This window comes from Protomyctophum bolini (genome assembly GCF_963924005.1).
Source record: "Protomyctophum bolini genome assembly, chromosome: 6".
Taxonomy (NCBI): Eukaryota; Metazoa; Chordata; class Actinopteri; order Myctophiformes; family Myctophidae; genus Protomyctophum; species Protomyctophum bolini.
The window spans coordinates 27851330-27865749 of record NC_137867.1 but is presented as its reverse complement, the minus strand read 5'-3'; the positions used below and the strand labels follow the sequence as shown (position 1 = coordinate 27865749).

At 40.5% G+C, this 14420-nt stretch overlaps 1 protein-coding gene across 1 annotated transcript in view; it reads right to left on the bottom strand.

The window, feature by feature from the left end:
• Positions 1 to 14420, bottom strand: part of zmat4a (zinc finger, matrin-type 4a) — a 90540-nt gene that overhangs the window by 61511 nt on the left and 14609 nt on the right. The window contains exons 2-3 of the mRNA XM_080766710.1: positions 13316 to 13417; positions 588 to 677 (exon numbers count right to left, since the gene is read on the bottom strand). Coding sequence (XP_080622836.1) covers positions 588 to 677; positions 13316 to 13417 — 192 coding nt within the window. The remainder of the gene's footprint in view (positions 1 to 587; positions 678 to 13315; positions 13418 to 14420) is intronic.

Sequence of the window (14420 nt, the reverse complement as noted above, 5' to 3'; positions counted from 1 at the left end):
AAACGGTATCAAGGTGCAGGCCTTGGTGACCTCATAGCTGGATATGGCTCATGCGTGCTTCTTGTACATTATGCACCGTTGACCTCCTCCGTAGGCCACAGGGACGGATAACACACACATCACCATCCCAACACTTATCGACCAGCGAGTGACAGGCCGCATAATTGCGTCTGTCAAACATGCCATGTAGTTGCAATTTACATGTAGAGGGAGCTGAGGATTGTTGGAGTGTTGCATACATTACAGCGTGTTCCTTTTCCCCTGGAAGTCTGCTTGGACACCCCAGTGCTGTTGCTACGCTGTCTCTGTCACACTGTCACATTGTTCATTTGACTAGGAATAGAGGCACTGCTATTTATCTATTCACTATTCTGAAAGAGGAACGGAGACATTGGGTGTGGTGGAATCAATAGTAGGAAAATCCATTAACTGAGAGGGCTCTTCCAGCTCTCCGTGAGAGCTGTGAACATAACTACAATACTGTGTTTGGCCCTGCTTCCCAGAGACTAATTACCTAGTGTGAAAACACACATGTAGCATGGAAGGCAGGATGTATAATTCATACCTCTGTTATTACGGCTACTCACATTGTCTGTTCTGAGTTTCTTGGCAGGGCAGCCTCCATCTGCAGGATGTAGCATGTAATACAGTCTTACTTTATTGGCATGTTTCCGACTCTGGAAGGACAAAGGAAGAAGATTATTAGCAAGGACACGTTAACAAAGTATTAATTTCATGTAAAAGAGAAAACTTACAAACAAATAACTGAACTATAAAACAAATAAACCTCACAAAGAAATAAGGAAAACCACCAAATGTACTGTGCAGTACTATGTGCCTGTCTCAATTGATACTTAGTTATCTAACCTTGTTGTGGGTTTGTGCCCCCCCTCCCCCCTTCAGCTCTGACAGTCATGGCTGAAGAAGCGAGGGATTCTGGGAGGAATGCGTCAGTCAATTCCTCATTAAGTTTATCTCGAAATTATTCCGCTTGACTGCATAAGCTCTGAGCGTTCCCAGGTCTTGTTTGACAATGAAAAGGAGAAGCCAGATTGCTAGAAATGTACAGAGTATGGATGTGACATTCAAAGACAGGGCTGAACAATAGTGAGGTGGGCTCTATTGATATTTTGTCTTGCGAGGAGGAGCCCAGTGAGGTGTTATCTCAAAGCTATGATGTGTGTGTAGACTAATGCCCATACCCTGTCTGTCTGTCTGTCTGTCTGTCTGTCTGTCTGTCCAATCAAAACTGACCCTGTCACAATTACATGGTCTTCTTTCTCTCAAGTAAAAGTTCAGTCTTCCATGTTTCTATGGCTTATTGTGCATGTTTGGGAGTCAGTCCGTCTGCATACAGCTAATCTCCAGCACCGTTGGCCTGGTCGATGCCAAACTGTGCACACACACTCCCTGGATGCCAATCAAGGGGCCAGTGAGGCTTTCCAACGTTGAAGCACGGGGCCCTAGTGGTAAGAGGAAGGACTGCAGGCGGACCCGTGGATTCATGACGAGGAAACCCCGTGCAGCTGGGCTTTAACATTGAGCGCTCGGTTGCACTTCCGCATTTGGGCACCAAAATTTGGTGCCCAAATGCTGAATCAGCGAAAAAAGGCGGAAGTAGACGGTCCTTCCGGGTGCTTCAAAACGCCACTGAGCAACTTCCACTGACATGAATAGTGGAGGGGGAGCGGAGCTTCGCGGCAGATCAGTCTCTATCCTTTTAATATCTATGATGCCAATAACGAACCTCTGCCCCAAATTTTCCACAACGGTCTGTTATAGCGCCACCATGTGGCAGATTTTTGAAAAACACATTTATTTGTACACATTTTATCCATACATTCCGTAAAATTATACGCACACATTCCCACTAGGCAGAGGAAGAAATGGCATTTAAAAAAAATCTAATCAGCCTCACGGTGGTGCTATAATAGGCCATTTCATGTTTTACCTAAAATTGCACCGATCTGTGTACAACTTTTTTAGGCGCACTACTAAGCATTATGAATACATGCTATGTGTTATATATTTATTTTTATTGCCCTGTTATACAACCAACAGATGACAAATTATTGGAAAAACAAACACATTTTGTCCAAACATCACAAACGCTATTATCCTGGTGGAGACCTGTTCCCAGAGGGGCACTTTTTCTAGTTCTATTTGAATTTGAAATACAATACAAATAGGATACAAACTACTAGAACAGAAACAACATAATGTGCACACTGCACATCCTCTGTTCAGAAGTTCTCTTGATTATTATTTGATTCAAACTGGAACAAAAAAACATACAGTACTACTACTTATAAAACATATGTTACTGTTCAGATGGCATTTACTCTGTTGATGCTTGCCTATGGGTAATGATACCCCTGCATACAATAGATTTACAGCTGAGTGGGCTAAATACTTTCCCCAGGGTCATTGGACCATCCGTCTGTTTCTGCTCGGGCAGTAAAGCTAAAATGGTGAACGCTACTGATTGGGGGAATGCAAATAAACCAGACTACTAGTCTATGGCCCTCACTTTTTGTAGAGTAATACAGCAACATGCACGCTTGATATTATCAGGGATAAAGAAAAATCAATACTACGTATTACCACCACATCACTGAGCTGATCAAAAATCATGTGCTTAGACTGCCCCACCGCTCCCTTATAGAGCCAAAACAGGGTCATTGCGGTCCAACTATAGTGTGCTTCCTTATAGTGCCAGGGGGCAGAACCTACGCCAATACCCAGAAGTATTGCCAGATTATATGACAGTTTCCACATGTCTTTACACACTAAAGACATGTGTATTATTACTGGACTCTTTGAGATCTTTTAAGCTGCATGGGTTGGGTAATGAGGCAGACCAAACAAGGCAGTGCTGCATGGTATGGTCTGCTTTTCCACATTCACAGATGGTAAGGGACGGGCCAATTGTGTAGTCCCATCTGACCATAGCAGCTTTTGATAATTTTGATGTTTATACTCTCACTTGAGAATAAACTTGTATGGATGGATCTGTCAGATTTTTCATGTTCCATCCTGATTGGAACTTATAGGCCATAGCTGTTTGTTCCATAGTTCAATTTTTCCACACTTTTTACTACTACTCCTACAGATTTTGTCCAAAACTGTTACACAAATCGGTATACATTAACTCCGGGCTGACTGTCTTCTTCTAAATAGATTTTCCACCATTTAGAGTTTTATTCAAAACAATATTTTTGTGAGATTTGGACAAAAGGAGGAGCACTATAAATACAATTGACTTTTCTCCATTAGAGAGGTTTAATATCTCAGGCTGTTTTACACAATGCTCCCTGCAGAAAACCACAGAATGCAAAAGTGTGCAGAGTCTGCAGACAGAGACAGAAAAGTGATCCATGTTCACATGTTCTGTGTTTTGCCTATTTACACAGAGACACTAGGCAGAGCGTTTTCAAAGATTTTCACTCTGGGAGGTGGTTTCACTTTTTCAACCCCCAAAAATGCTGGTTCAAATAAAATAAATTGCCATTTTCTGCAGGGAGCGTTGTCAAATATTGAAAATATTGTTGCAGTGGAATATTGCCATTAGTTCAAACTTCATTAGTATCGTACTCTGCATAGTAAATTAGAAACATCAGGCCTAATTGACGCATTCATGCTGGGCTCAGTTTGGGACAGTATCCATCAAAACGAGGTTTTTTCTCAACACTGCATTTTGTCTCAGTTGGATTCTCGACACCTCTCATTCCATTACACTGTTCAATCTTTGTTTATTATATTGTATAATATTAATGTAAGATAATTATTATTAGTTTTTTGTTTTTGTTGATTTTCACACAACATAAATTTGTCCACAAACAGAAAATGTGGTTAAAAAAAAAAGAATACACGCCTGCACGCATTATAAGGACAATATCAGTCACCAGATGTGTGTTTTCAATCTAAAATGGTTAAAATTGACTTTGAAATTCAATGGGGTTTTACAGCTCATGTGATCAAATCAATATCAAATATGTAAATATCGAGTAATTTAAAACTGCAAACAAAAGCCATAGAAGATATTAAATTGGCCCCAGAAGTGTTTTAAAGTTAAATATGTTATACTCTGAGAGCCAAATTCAGCTTGGCAGCAACCAAGAGTATTGTTGAGCCTCAGAGATCAATAGAGAATCGGATGGGCACTATGTCACAAAACTAGGTCACACAGTCAATTGTGAAACTCACATCAATAAACAAACTGGCAACAATCGGCCAAAACCCACAGAGATCAAAGAGAATTGGCCCCACTGGCACTATAGAATATGATGTGTTTACAAGGACTTAGATATGATCTTTTCAGTTCTCTGACATCTCCGATCTCCCGCAATGCTGCAAAGATGAGTTGCAGCGTCAGTGGACTACTCATTGCTCAATGTCTGCGAATGTCAAAAATAGATTTTCTAAACCAGTGAGTTACGTTAAACTAAATGAGCAAGCTACAATGAAGGAAGCAGCAGTGGCTCTGTAGGTAGAGCGGCAGCCTGGGAATGGCCTATGGGCTATACTGTATGCACACGTACAGAATAACTCTTCCTACTTCCAGGCCGCTTCCCTACTTCGTTCACAGGTGTTACCGATGATACTAATTAAGGCTCTGTTCCATTTAGTGTGCAGTGGTTGTTAAACTTTTTAATTTCAAGGACCCCCATAACTCTGAGAGTGTGCAAATGTGTACACTCTCAGAGTTAAACACCCGAATGGGGCCATTTGGAACCCACTCAAGGACACTTTGAGACCCACTGGTGTTTCCAGTGAGCCAGCCAGCCAGCACAGACAACAGCAGCAGCCTGACTCTGTTTGACCAAAATGGAACTTCATTAGTATCATCGCTTGTGAAGGAAGAAGGGAAGGGGCCCCAAGTTCTTTCCAAAATTGCGTGGTATCCCTCAGTTATTCTCAGCTCCTCCAGGCCACTCATCTGAGCAGCACACTGCTGGGTCAAATGCAGAAAATGTATTCCTGCTCAGGAATCAGTACCCCTTTTCTTTTCTGACGGTATGATTAGCTTTGACCCATTGTTTAAACACTGGTGACAGTAATCTAAATGCATTAGGAATCATCTGGCAATTTGGCGAAGACCCCTATGCTCAGGTACCCTTTCACCCCTCATTATCTGTTTTTGTCGGCCTCATATTATCTCATTTCTATTCCCCACAGCTTTAAAAGCCTTTGTTCTGCCCATCAGTGGATTTCGTGGTTTTATAGTCATGACTCCCTTCAGGCAGCTTTGTAAAGTTAGATTGGCAGAAGAAATGAGCAAGAGTTATTCATTCTGTGCATGACGTTCTTTATACACCTGGGGCTTGATGAATAAACAATACAAAGGGTATTTCACATCAAAACTATTCATTATTTAAATACGTTGATGCGTTCATTCGCTGTGAAAATGTTATCTCGTTCCGAATGAAGATGTAGCTTTATCGCTGTGTGATGTCTACTGTCTAGGTTCTGTGTGAATGTAATCGAGTCGCTCTGGATTAAGAGCGTCTGCTAAATGCGTCTGTGTCTGCTAAATGCCTAAATTGTAATGACACAAACCAAAAAGTATATTTTTAAGCAAATTCATCTAAAATAATTGTGAAAGAAAGAAAGAAAGAAAAGTGTGCTCCTCTGAGCACAGATCTCCACCAGGCTGGGTTGGCTATGCTACTCAACCAACCAAACTAAACCGGTTTAGTATAGTATTATAGGATAGGAAAAATATAAATAAAATGTCTCTGCTTTCTGTTCCCAGACAGCGTTTTTGGTGAAAACAAGTTACTGTATATTTAACTGCCAATAATTAAAGAACGGAACATCACGGTAACACACAATCCCCCGATGAAAGTAGAGGTGCTTACATACTGTAGTCATAGAACAAACTATTCTGTGGGTCTTGAAAGATTATTAAAAAAATGCTGGCAGTGGCTGTGTAAACAACTCTTTTGGTTTGATTTGGTGTTTTTTAAACTGGCAGTCCTTGGATTATGAGTTAACTGTTGTGCACCTTACATCTCACATTATTTAAATTGTATGTGTCTCATCAGCCAATTAACTCCCTTAGAATCTTTGTAGGTTGTCTCCAATTTTCTTAATTGTTGATTAAGAGCAGAAAAGCAGTTGTCTGGCATATCACTCCATTCACTCTCCATTCAAACTGCTGCTAACAACTGATCTTTCGAGAAATTTCAATTAATAGTGCACTCCTTATGTTATCCAATGAGAGCAGCTCCTAATTAGTCAAAGCTGTCTCAGAATGAACTACAGTACAGGTGTATAGCTGTTGCAGTTTGTGCTCACACCGGAGGCCACAGGTCACTTTCCTTTTGTGACTGTATGTTTAGAAATATTAACCGTTTATCACACCTTATGGAATTGGCTTCTTCCACAAACAGACAAAATAACATTTCTTCTGTTGTATGTTGTCATACAGGCACCCCAAAAGCACCCGCTCTCAGCCCTTAAACAGTGACGACTCCTATTCTCATTTTCATACTGTAGTTTGTTTAATTTAATTTAATTATTATTATTATAATTCCCCCCCAACTCCCTGCAATAAAAATAGCTAAGATTCCCACCTCATTAACTCCTGTGAAGCAGACAGCAAATGAATGTTGCACATTACTCTCACACACTGTACCATGCAGCTACAATATCCACGAACGCTCAGACAGTAATGGTGAGTGTGACCATTGGAATAGACTGCTGGGCTAATGATACATGAGAAGTAATTAAGAAGGTGGTGTGATGAAAATGAGTCCTTTCTTTATCCAAAGAACCATTAAACTCTCAACGGGCTGCATTTGATGCAGATTATGCTGCTCAGAAAATGCAGCCACTGCAAATTTGCCTGTACGAAAGCGCCTGTCTGTCTTTCCTGCATAAGCATGCATTTTATTTAGCTAAGTTGTGTAATAGAGCTGAATTATACATGTTTGTGTCTTCACTTGGCTGAATCAGCATGGTTTACAAATTGCATGTTTACAAATGCGCTGTTAAGGCATAAAGTATATCAGTGCTATAGTGGAAATAAATACCTGCACATATTTTATGTGTGTGAATATCAATATCCTTAGGAAAAGTATACTTATTTGTCAGACAACAAAAAAGTATGTAGTGTGAATCACAGGGCACATAGTGCGGTTATTCTCGACTGTGGTGTCATCCGTAATCCTCTCTTCCAAAATCAATTGGTAAAGGTCAAACAGTATGGGCTTGGGAAATGGAGATTAGCTTGTCAATAAACAGCACACTCTCCAACACCCACACACTACGTTTTGTTGGAGAGCAGCTAGAATCCTATGATCGATGGGGCAGGTGTGCACAGGCTTACAAAATGGTCAAGTAGAGGCCATTTAAGAGCACCATAGAATAAAGCAGTGGTTCTCAACCTGTGGGTCGTGAGGATATTGCAAGCGGGGCCCCAAAGCGGCCCCCCAAATAACTGACAATATAACATTAATATTAAAAGTAAAAGAAAAATTATGAAATTATGTTTCTTTAAAACCTTTAAAAGTGAGGTCTGGTCTGGTCGAGAAAAGGTTGAGGACAACTAAAATAAAGGATATACAGATAAAGATGAATATGGTTAACTTACTGATCCAGAAGCTGTGCTTCCTCATGTCCTAAGGCAAGTGCTTATGTTTTATGCATATGGGTCAGTAATAATGTAAACATAATAAAGTGCCTGGACAATTTAGCATGAACAAATCCAATTCCAGATCAAGGACATTAGTAAATTACTAGATAAACAAAGGGGCCAGAGCAAATTCAACATTCCACGCAACTGGAAAGGGGCGCTTTATGCAATAATGCTTTTACTTCAGTCGGTATGTCAGAATACACTCCAAGGTTGCTGAATAGGGTGAAATATTAGGTTAATTTTAAAGGCCCTCAACTGATAGGGGCTCTCGAAGATGTCATTATAGTTCTTAATACATTCCCTGAGATAACAACTCATTCACTGCCAGACTTTCTAAAGAACCCTGCCCACACTGTCAGTGATTTTTTGCATTTAGTTTTACTACCGGTAATCTTTCAAGAACCCACAGAATATTTTGTTCTATGACAATGTAAACACCAAATCTCATGAAAGAAAGACGAGTCTCTACTCTCTACTTCCATCGGGGCAAAAACGTTGAATAAAACAAGATCTGTCGGCAACTCTGTTTACAACGTGTAGATTTGTTGCTAATAGGAATGTAATCAAAGACGCACCACCGGAAGAGGAGGGCCAACATCCTGTCATCCACATTCTATTGGGCAGTTCAAATTCAAAGGATAAAAACAGCAGGGGTGATGTTTTTTCCTTTTTTGGGCCGATGGGTTCCCAGATTGTAACCTACCTGACTTCTCTGAGGAGCACTTTTTCTAGTTAATAATGTACCTTTGTCCTTTTCCCTTTCTAGATACGTACTGTATTAGAGTTCAAAGACAATATTTGGCTCTTTAGTGAATTATCTAAAAAAATAAAGTACAGATAGCTAGTGATCAAGTAAATGCACTTACTGTAGTTTACAGTCCAACACTGTCTAATTCTGATTCTACATTGCAAAGCTCATCTAGCTGAGTTGCTAAGACATACGTATAGCATTAGATTGGCACTAATAGGTCCTCAGTACACACTCGCTCTCACTGACACAGAAGGGTCTGATAGGGTGGTAACCACTACGGACATGAGTGTTGGAAACTATAGATGGAAACTGGGCCATGACAATCATTCACAACAGTCTTAGAGAGGGCATCCTTAAGGGCAGATGAGAAAATCAGGAGCCAAGAATGTAGTAGTAGACTCCTGTGGTCTCCTCTCTCTCTCTAACACGCACGCACACGCACACACACACACACACACACACACACACACACACACACACACACACACACACACACACACACACACACACACACACACACACACACACGTGATGTGCGCATTATCGTAATATTCATACATATTCAGCAGGCCAGGCTAGGACCTGAATCTGAATACATGGAATAGAATGTCTACACTTTGCTTTGGGGAATCAGCTCAGATTCAGGTAAGAGAGAAACGAAGAAGAGGAAGAGAAAATATGTGGATAGAGGGAGGCAGAGGAGAAAGGGAAGAAGGAGAAATAGAAGGATTGATAAAGAGAGATGTAGAGGTAAGGGGAATGGAATGGGAGGATGGAGAGGTTGAGTGAGTAGGGCTCCAGAAAGCCAGTGCCATCACAACAGACAGCTACAGTTAAAATATGATCTCCTTGAAAACACCAGCATGGAAACAATGTGGGCACGACCAACAGTTAATCAGTTATATATCAGTTGTCTGCCATGTTGTTCACTATCTGCCCTTACCTATAGCTCAAACCACAAACTGCTGCATCACAAAATATATGAATGTACTGTGGAGCTGACAAGCAAACATGTTTCCCACGGTGTACATAGTACTGTATGCAAACTCATTTGCAGGCCATTTGACTGTGGTAGAGGAAAGTCAAAGGATTTCTGATGCAACAGTTTTCATCCTCTAACTGTAGCTGGATAGCAAGCACTGTTGTGCTGTAGTATCTATCGCTTCTAAGAGCGTTGAAAACCGATTATGCTCCTGCATTGTGGAGAGACATCCTATTGTGCACTGCAAATACAAAATCTAAATCTGGTAAAACCTGCACAATGAAGAAAGGAGCTTCAAGTTCAACACTAGATAGAATGCTGGCATTTTGTGAAAAGGTCTGAGAAGTGCTGACATATAGCGTGCCAGTTGACAGTATGTGGGGAATGGGATTATTCTGGCCGAAGCAATGAAATGTGCCGCAGATGCATGGAGCAAGGAAGACAATTCAGAGGCTAGCACTGAAATGCACTGGTGACACTATACAAATACTTATATACTTATATACACAAACCCAGCTCAGTCACATAATATCATTCAGAAACACAACACAATACTGCACGTAGGCTGTGAAGCATAATGCAAATAAATTATACGCATATTCACTTTGAAAGAAGAATGTCAGCTATAGTGGATATGGAGAATCCTTGAACTATCAAATACTATTATATATTGCCTCAATAGACTGCCATCCCCAGGTAAGATCATAAGATGCACAACAACAGTATACAAAATGGCATGTGAATATAGTCAATTTAGCTGTGAAGTGTATCTGATTAACCCACATCTGAACCAGTGTATATACACAAAGAAATGGATGCATAAATTAAGATTAACCCAGAGAGCTACCCTACTCTGAACTAAAGACCCTTCTGATCCATTCTGCATGTGAGCAATAGTGGCTTTGATGTTGGTTAGGTTGAAGAGGGGATTTAAAGCACATCAGCAGCAAAAAATAATTAAATCTTTAGTCTCAATTTGGCCGTAAGGACTTTTTTATTTTTGGATTTTAAACTTGGATTAACCTCAGTGATTCAAAAATGTGAGTCGGCCAAAGAGCTTGATGAAAAATGTAGATGGAATGGGACACCCCCCCCCGCGCCAGGGTTGGCTTGGGCAGTTACAGACAAGTAAATGGTTAAAGTCAGCATAAAAAAGGACACAAACTCAGAAATGTTATGATGAATAGGGAAAGCAGGGGTCTTCAACATCGGTATTTGGTCAGTCATGCAAACTTTAGATGTCAATCGTAGCCAATCGGGATAGAATATGGACAATCATACAGATCTGTGTTGATCACATGACTATAGAGATAGTGTTACCGATGTGCATGCACTGCATGGTGTATGGATACAATATCTTTGAGTAATATATTTTTAAATGTGTTTTGCAAAAATCAGCCTCATGGTGGCGCTATAACAGGCCGTTCTGGAAAATTTGGGGCAGAGGTTCGGAATTGTCCAGGAAGTGTATGTACATAGTTTGACAGCGACCGGGATGGCAGCGACCACAGATGGACCACAGATGAACCACAGATGCATTGTGACTTTGAGCAGTGACTTTTCTTAACCACTGCACTCTGACTTAGTGTGCAGTCTCATAATAGTCCTTTTAGCTCATGTTATTTCAGAAACATATATCAGAGACACTTTAGTCCGACATTCTGACTCAGTCTAAGGCGCAATTCATTCTCCTATTTTAGAGCCGAATAAAAGTCGGTTTGGTTCTGTAGAGCCTACAATGTGACGTCATTTGAGGTTCGGGGGGGCGGGTACCGTCCTAAAGTCGGAACATTTCTGACGAGCCGAAATCATTTGGGCACTACAGCGGTAAAATATGAGTATGAATCGGCCCTAAATCAGTGACAGTGAGTGAAAGGCAGCATCTTTATAGAAAGAAGGGAGAGGTGGTACCTGCCCTACGCTTCGATAGAGCAAATAACAGACCGCTGCTGTTGCTGCTGCGCTCACTTTGTCCTTGAGGTGACAAGATAACCTGATGGTTAGAGATACTGAGCCATGGCCAAAAGGTCACAAGTTGAATCCCTTCATCTGCTTTTCCATCAAGTTCCATGCGTCCTGTCATAGTGTCCTTGAACAGGGTGATCAAACCATACCCGCTCAATCATTGTAAATTGCTCTAGGTGGGCATATCGTCTAAACTTCTAAAGGGCAACAAGGGCACAAAGGGCACAAAAAAGAATGAATTTGTGTGTCAACTTGTGATTGACTACAGACTACAGTAAATGTTTAGGAGCAGTGGTGGAAGTAGTGTAAGGTAAAATATAGTACAGTACAGCTTCTCTAAACACAAAGGAAGTTGTTTACTGGTCTCCAGGGGAAGGGGAAAGGGAATTACTTTTCTTAATTTTCTCAGAGACACTTCGATTCAAGATATCAATTGTTACATCTTATGTATGAGTACACAAGAACAGAATTATTTGTTTTGGTTCTTCAGCAATGTAGCAGCTTCTTTCTTTCTTTCTTTTGATGATAGTAATCATTGCTATAGCTTGTGAAACCGTTAAAATTGATGTGAAAACTGAAATGTTGAGGTCTATGGGCACTCGGGTGGTACTGGTAGCTGGCCTGAAAATGAACAGTTTTTACAGTGCCGAAGAGATGGAGATGCCCTTTTACTGAACAAACATTCTATATATAGCAAACTATTTAACAAATGAATGAAAAATAAATAGATGGATAGATAGATAGATAGATAGATAGATAGATAGATAGATAGATAGATAAATAGGATACTTTGAACTAGGTACCCCCCACCCTGACAAGCACATGGAATCGTAAGAATTGAGGCATAACATTTTGTTTGACTCGGTTCCACAGATATTGTGAAATTTTTTATTGTCAAAATATTTGCTTCTTTCTTATATTATTTGATATTTTTTGCCAATGTTTGTTGATCACTTTTGATGAAGTATTATTATTATAAAAAATGTTGCTCTTTTGTTTGGTTTGGTTTTTTAGGTATTAAAAAGTCCTTAAATTGCCACTTTACTGTCTGCATAACGACAAGTAAACCGGGTGAGCCAAGAGTTGAACCCCTGACCTTCCAACTCCCAGATGGCGCCTCTAGCCACCCACAGCCGCCCCCTATGTAAATAATTATAGCCTATACATACATTAAGATCAATCAAGGGTACAACCACAGAAAAAAATATGACATATTTCCACTGAACTACTCTAATTACTTGAAGTGTGTTGTCGCCTATTAAGAACAGTTCAAACTAACAGGGCAAAAGCCAAGTCATGTCCCTATTGACATTTGAAAAACTGCAGCACTCTGGTTGTGTGTCCCTGGAGGCGGACAGACTGAAAGCAACATGACTCCTGTGTCTTCGTTAACACAACAGTGGTGTAAAGTAACTAAGTACATTTACTTAAGTACTGTACTTACGGTAAATACAATATTGAGGTATTTGTACTTTACTTTCCAATTTCGAGTATTTTTACTTCTACTCCACTACATCTCAGAAGCAAATATTGTACTTTTACTCAACAACATTTATTTGAAAACTTTAGTTACTAATAACTTTTGATTTTGATTATTAACCACTTCAGCCTTAAATACATTTTTGGCCATTTGAAAATAGCAGATCTGACTACACACTCTCAATGTGTCGTGGTGCGACGCACGTTGAGCTTGTAGATCTGCTATTTTCAAATTATTTTTATACATTTGAAAACTTGAAATGTTGATGCCAATACTTTTGTACTTTTACTCAAGTATACATTTTGAATTCCGGACTTTTACTTTACGTAACAGGCTAGTATTTCTACATTGCAGTATTGATACTTTTACTTAAGTAGAAACATGTGAGTATAGTTTTTCCACCACTGCACAAGATGGTATAGGTAGTGCCACTGGGGCTTTGACAGAGGTGTGTAAGGTTAGTGTGTGTTAGTGTGTGCAGGTTAGGGTCCTCACCTCATAATGGGCGACCCTCTGGGACTCTGAGATGAGCTGAGCACTGCAGACCTTGCAGTAGCTGTCTGTGAAAAGCCCTTGGTCCACCTCTGTTGACTTCATCTGTAGCAGAAGAACAGGGAACATTTACTGAAATATACTGTACATACATTTTGTGAAAAGCCCTTGGTCCACCTCTGTTGACTTTATCTGGAGCAGAGGAACGGGGAAACAAACCAAACCAACATGCTTACTGAAATAATGTATACTAGGCTATATACTGTATATGGGTCATTCCTAGTATTCGTTGCCATTTGTGTCCTCATGACATAATGACGTTTGTCTTTTTATCAATGTTTTAGTTCGCGTTACTGATTGTTACCTGACTGTCCGTCCGGACGGACGGACGGACGGACGGACGGACGGAGTGCAAAACATACTCTCTCCCCATGCCTTCGGCCTGGTGGAGACAATCAGGGCACAGCTAGGTCTCCACCAGGTCAGTTTATTGTGGACTCCTGGTGACGCTATAATTGGCCAATGTGAAAAGGGTGCCCTTTCTTCTTACACCTTTGATGGCAATTTAATGATTTGAGGCATTTTGTTCCAAAAATCCAGCTGTTGGTGGCGCTATAACAGGCCAATGTGAAAAGGATGGGATTTATTCCTCAGCCTATCAGGAAAGTGTGTGAAAAATGTCATGGTGGCGCTATAGACGAATTCAGAAACGGGTCTCATGGTCGCAGCTTACATATTTTTTGTAGGCGGACTCGACATATCTGCGGGTTTAAACCTGCACCAGTCACACCTCTTCTACTACAGTGAATGGTAGAGTGACTGATGTTAGTCTGCCTCAAACGTTACTGTTTTACCTGCTTTTTACTAACACTAACATTACAAAGATGCCCAGAACATCGAGATGAACCTGTGTATGGCTGCTCCAAAAGTAGTGGCAACGGAAAAACGGAATGTCAAAATATAGGGTATGCACGTGACATCATCGTACCTGGAAGTTATGCGGGAACGCTCACTGAGTGGCAAAAAACTACTTTCTAGCCTTGACAGCCCATTCATCCAAACAGAAAAGTCCTGTCTGATTGGATTAAACAATGTTAAACTCACCAAC